The 3267-nt window shown below is 31.4% G+C and overlaps 1 protein-coding gene across 1 annotated transcript; it reads left to right on the top strand.

Annotated features, from left to right (window-relative positions):
* Positions 1 to 1429: 1429 nt before the first annotated feature.
* LOC105570725 lies at positions 1430 to 3039 on the top strand. Its single transcript, XM_012028163.1, has 5 exons — positions 1430 to 1450; positions 1577 to 1588; positions 2042 to 2128; positions 2313 to 2557; positions 2920 to 3039. The coding sequence occupies exons 3-5, from the start codon at positions 2059 to 2061 to the stop codon at positions 3037 to 3039; spliced, it is 435 nt and encodes a 144-aa protein (XP_011883553.1). The 5' UTR covers positions 1430 to 1450; positions 1577 to 1588; positions 2042 to 2058.
* Positions 3040 to 3267: the final 228 nt, after the last annotated feature.

Here is a 3267-nt window from a genome sequence, read left to right as displayed (position 1 = left end):
GCAGGTGATTATTGTAAATTTGGGCAACATAATAGAAGAGGGTTTGTGAGTAGAGGTGAATTTTGGAAATTGCTTAGTGCAGAATGTTTATTCCCATACAAAGCTTTCTCTATGAGGAAGCCGGAAACGTATGCAAGGAGGAGGAGAATGAAAAACTTGAATATGGCTTACTCATAGAGAAAGCTTTGTATGGGAATAAACATTCTGCACTAAGCAATTTCCAAAATTCACCTCTACTCACAAACCCTCTTCTATTATGTTGCCCAAATTTACAATAATCACCTGCCCTCTTCATTACGAATTACTTTCTAAATTTCCAAATTTCATTTTTTCAAGTTGTAATTGGCATTGTCCATTCTTTTAATTTGCACATTATCTGACAAAACTTCCTCTATGAGGAAGCCAAATTTGATTACACAACCTGCCATAATGCTAATGCCTCCAAATTTCCCATTTGCACCTTTTTTTTATATGTATTATTTCTTTGTAAATAATAAGAAAACGTAAATTATAAAATTTAATAAAGTGTAAAAATATATTATTTCCCAATATTATTTCAAAAATAATATTGGGAAATAATATATTTTTATGTAAAATAAATATATTATTGTGTTGCAGCTAGTTATGAAGTGGCAAGGAAAAAGTTGAAAGATGCCGAGGACCTGTCAGATCTGAAATCTGGCACAGAAAAAGAACAGTACCGTAAAAGAACCAGGAAAATACGAGCCGCTAAACCCATACATGATTCGTGTAGTTCAGTGGAACTGTCAGATGACAGTTTTCTGTCAGATATCCCAAATGTGCCGGACGTTTTAAAAAAGAAATATTCTTCTATCAGTGTGCACACTGTAAAGAAACCAAAAACCTCAACAGACGTACAAAAGGGTAAGAAGAAAAACAATATAAATAACAATAACACTACAAAAAGATAGATATTTATAAAATGTAACAAAACAAAGGTCTAAAGATGTCTGGAAAAACAAACAAAAAAGAAAAATATAGCATTAAATATTTATAATATTTATAAGTAACGTGTATATGAACAAGTACGAAAATGTTGATTTTTTCATTTCAGAATTACTGGAACGTAAAGGCAATGAACGTCACGTAATACTGGAGCCAGCGTATAATTACGGATCTAATTCACAAGGTATTTATCCATTTGTCTATGTGCATGTGCGTGCATACATGTATCCGTGCGTGTAAGGAATAAATAAATATTAGTGTCCACGTCCAGTTTATTAAATTTTTTATAATTTTATAATTTAGAGCATGATATGCATATTGTACAATATATTAAAGTGTATAAATCTAACATTTTTCGAAAGTAAATACATGCAAATAAAAATGCTAAATTTTTGTAAAGCCACAATGTATTATAGTACAAACATTGATGACTGGAACGAGGACATTGAATCACTCTCAAGTCAGAATTTCGTCGAAGAAAGAGGTTGGTTCAAAAATAATATTTATCTTACTGTACATTTTGCGCTTTCTAATGAATTTATGTCTTGTACAAATATAAATATTAATGATTTTTATACAATGTAGCGTTATGATATTGCTTTGTTTTTAGATCATTCGTGTACCGATAAAGGTAATTATTTAGACACAACCTCTGACATAGGGTGGGTAGGGTTATTTTTAACGAAGTGGAGCCCCCCCCGTAGGGGGGGGCGGAACATATACTGTCTCCATGCATGTACTTCCATGACGTACGACAGATGGAGATGGGAGGAGAGATATAAGATTTAGTGTCCATCATTTTTTTCGAAAACTATTACTCGCACAGTAAAAATGAATAGAACATAAAATGTATATTTCAAAGAGATCTACAACTTTGTTTAAAACATTTTTCAAAATTTTTAATATTTGTGTCTGAAAATTACATATAATTGGTTGACATTGTTTTTTTAATAACTTTTTAATAAACAACGAGCGCCGGCTAAATCCTTCTGAGGGTTACTCAAAAGGGTGACCTCTATAATATATGTCAAGCCCAAGGTTATTGGAGGTGGGTGTCCTAATCTAAATAATTACCCCGATAAATCGTCCAAAATGGAAAGGAATGAAAAAGACAAAAATACTGATGGCCTCTTAACGCAAAACACACAAAGTTTAGAACAAAGTTAGTATGCCATTAATTTTTGTATTATACGTTTTACTTGAACTCTTAAAATTACAATGTCAGTTACCATAAAATAATTGCATGATATTTTTCTTAGTTTCATTTTTATCTGTAAAGTACGTAAAAAATTTGATATTGTATATGGTCAAAAAATAACAAATAACATGTTTTTACTTGTATGTAGAATTTGACAATTTTACACGTTTTGTCGTACGGAAACTTATAAATTTGGAGTTTCAATGTAATGACATTGCAAAAAACATCAAAGCGCTTGAAAATCGTATTGTGGAAAACGTTGGAAATTTTAATGTTGAGGAAGAAGAAAAAGAAAGTATTGATATTTTTGAATATTTGCCTCTGAAAGACGAATACGATTTAAAATCAACGGAAACAAAATTAAAAGATAATTCATGGTACAAGAGTCAAGTGGTAAGACTAACATCTATATTTTAATAAAAAAATATATAAAAGACGGGTAATAATTAAGAAACTACTAAAAATTGAAAAAATAATGTCAATATAAAACTATTCCAGATGAAGCAATTGATACGTGTAACATATGTCAAAACATGAAAACGTCATGCATACGACTGATACGAGTAATAATGTCCAATGAGCTAGCAGTCCAGTTGGTTTGGAGCGAAAAAGAAAAAAAATTTCTCACAATTGGAAATATGTAAAATAATTATGAGTAAGTAGAAATCTTAAAAGCCCAAACTGTACTTTTTTAAATTACATCACAGTAATTTATCAGTCAATTTGAATTTATTTTTTCAGATGTGATTCGTAAGATACATACAGATGCAACGGATGATGAAATCGCAGCTCCCGTAAAAATATGGTTAGCACATGCCAAAGAACGCTTGCAGAAAGGCCAGAAGGAAACAGACGAGACACATGCATCCCAGTGAACACATTTCTTTCCGAAGATTACTACGGTAATTACGACGATAGTTCATATTCTAATAGTAGTAATTGATCACAATTGTACAAATACATCTGTATCACAACCTAAAGAGATGCATTTTTACAAAAATGATCAATACTTGTCTTCTTAGGCCCGGTCTACAATGAGTCGTTAGTCGTTAGTCAGAAGTCGCAACTATATGTTGATCCTTTTCCTTTCTGGGTGGAAGGAA

This window comes from Vollenhovia emeryi, unplaced genomic scaffold, assembly GCF_000949405.1.
Source record: "Vollenhovia emeryi isolate VEMERY1.0 unplaced genomic scaffold, V.emery_V1.0 DF941962.1, whole genome shotgun sequence".
NCBI classification, from domain to species: domain Eukaryota; kingdom Metazoa; phylum Arthropoda; class Insecta; order Hymenoptera; family Formicidae; genus Vollenhovia; species Vollenhovia emeryi.
This window is presented reverse-complemented; position numbering and strand designations above follow the sequence as displayed.

Coding starts and splice junctions, on each gene's coding strand:
- LOC105570725 (XM_012028163.1), top strand. CDS start 2,059: ATGGAAAGGAATGAAAAAGACAAAAATACTGATGGCCTCTTAACGCAA. Junction 2,129..2,312: donor CACACAAAGTTTAGAACAAA/GTTAGTATGCCA, acceptor ACTTGTATGTAG/AATTTGACAATTTTACACGT. Junction 2,558..2,919: donor CATGGTACAAGAGTCAAGTG/GTAAGACTAACA, acceptor GTGATTCGTAAG/ATACATACAGATGCAACGGA.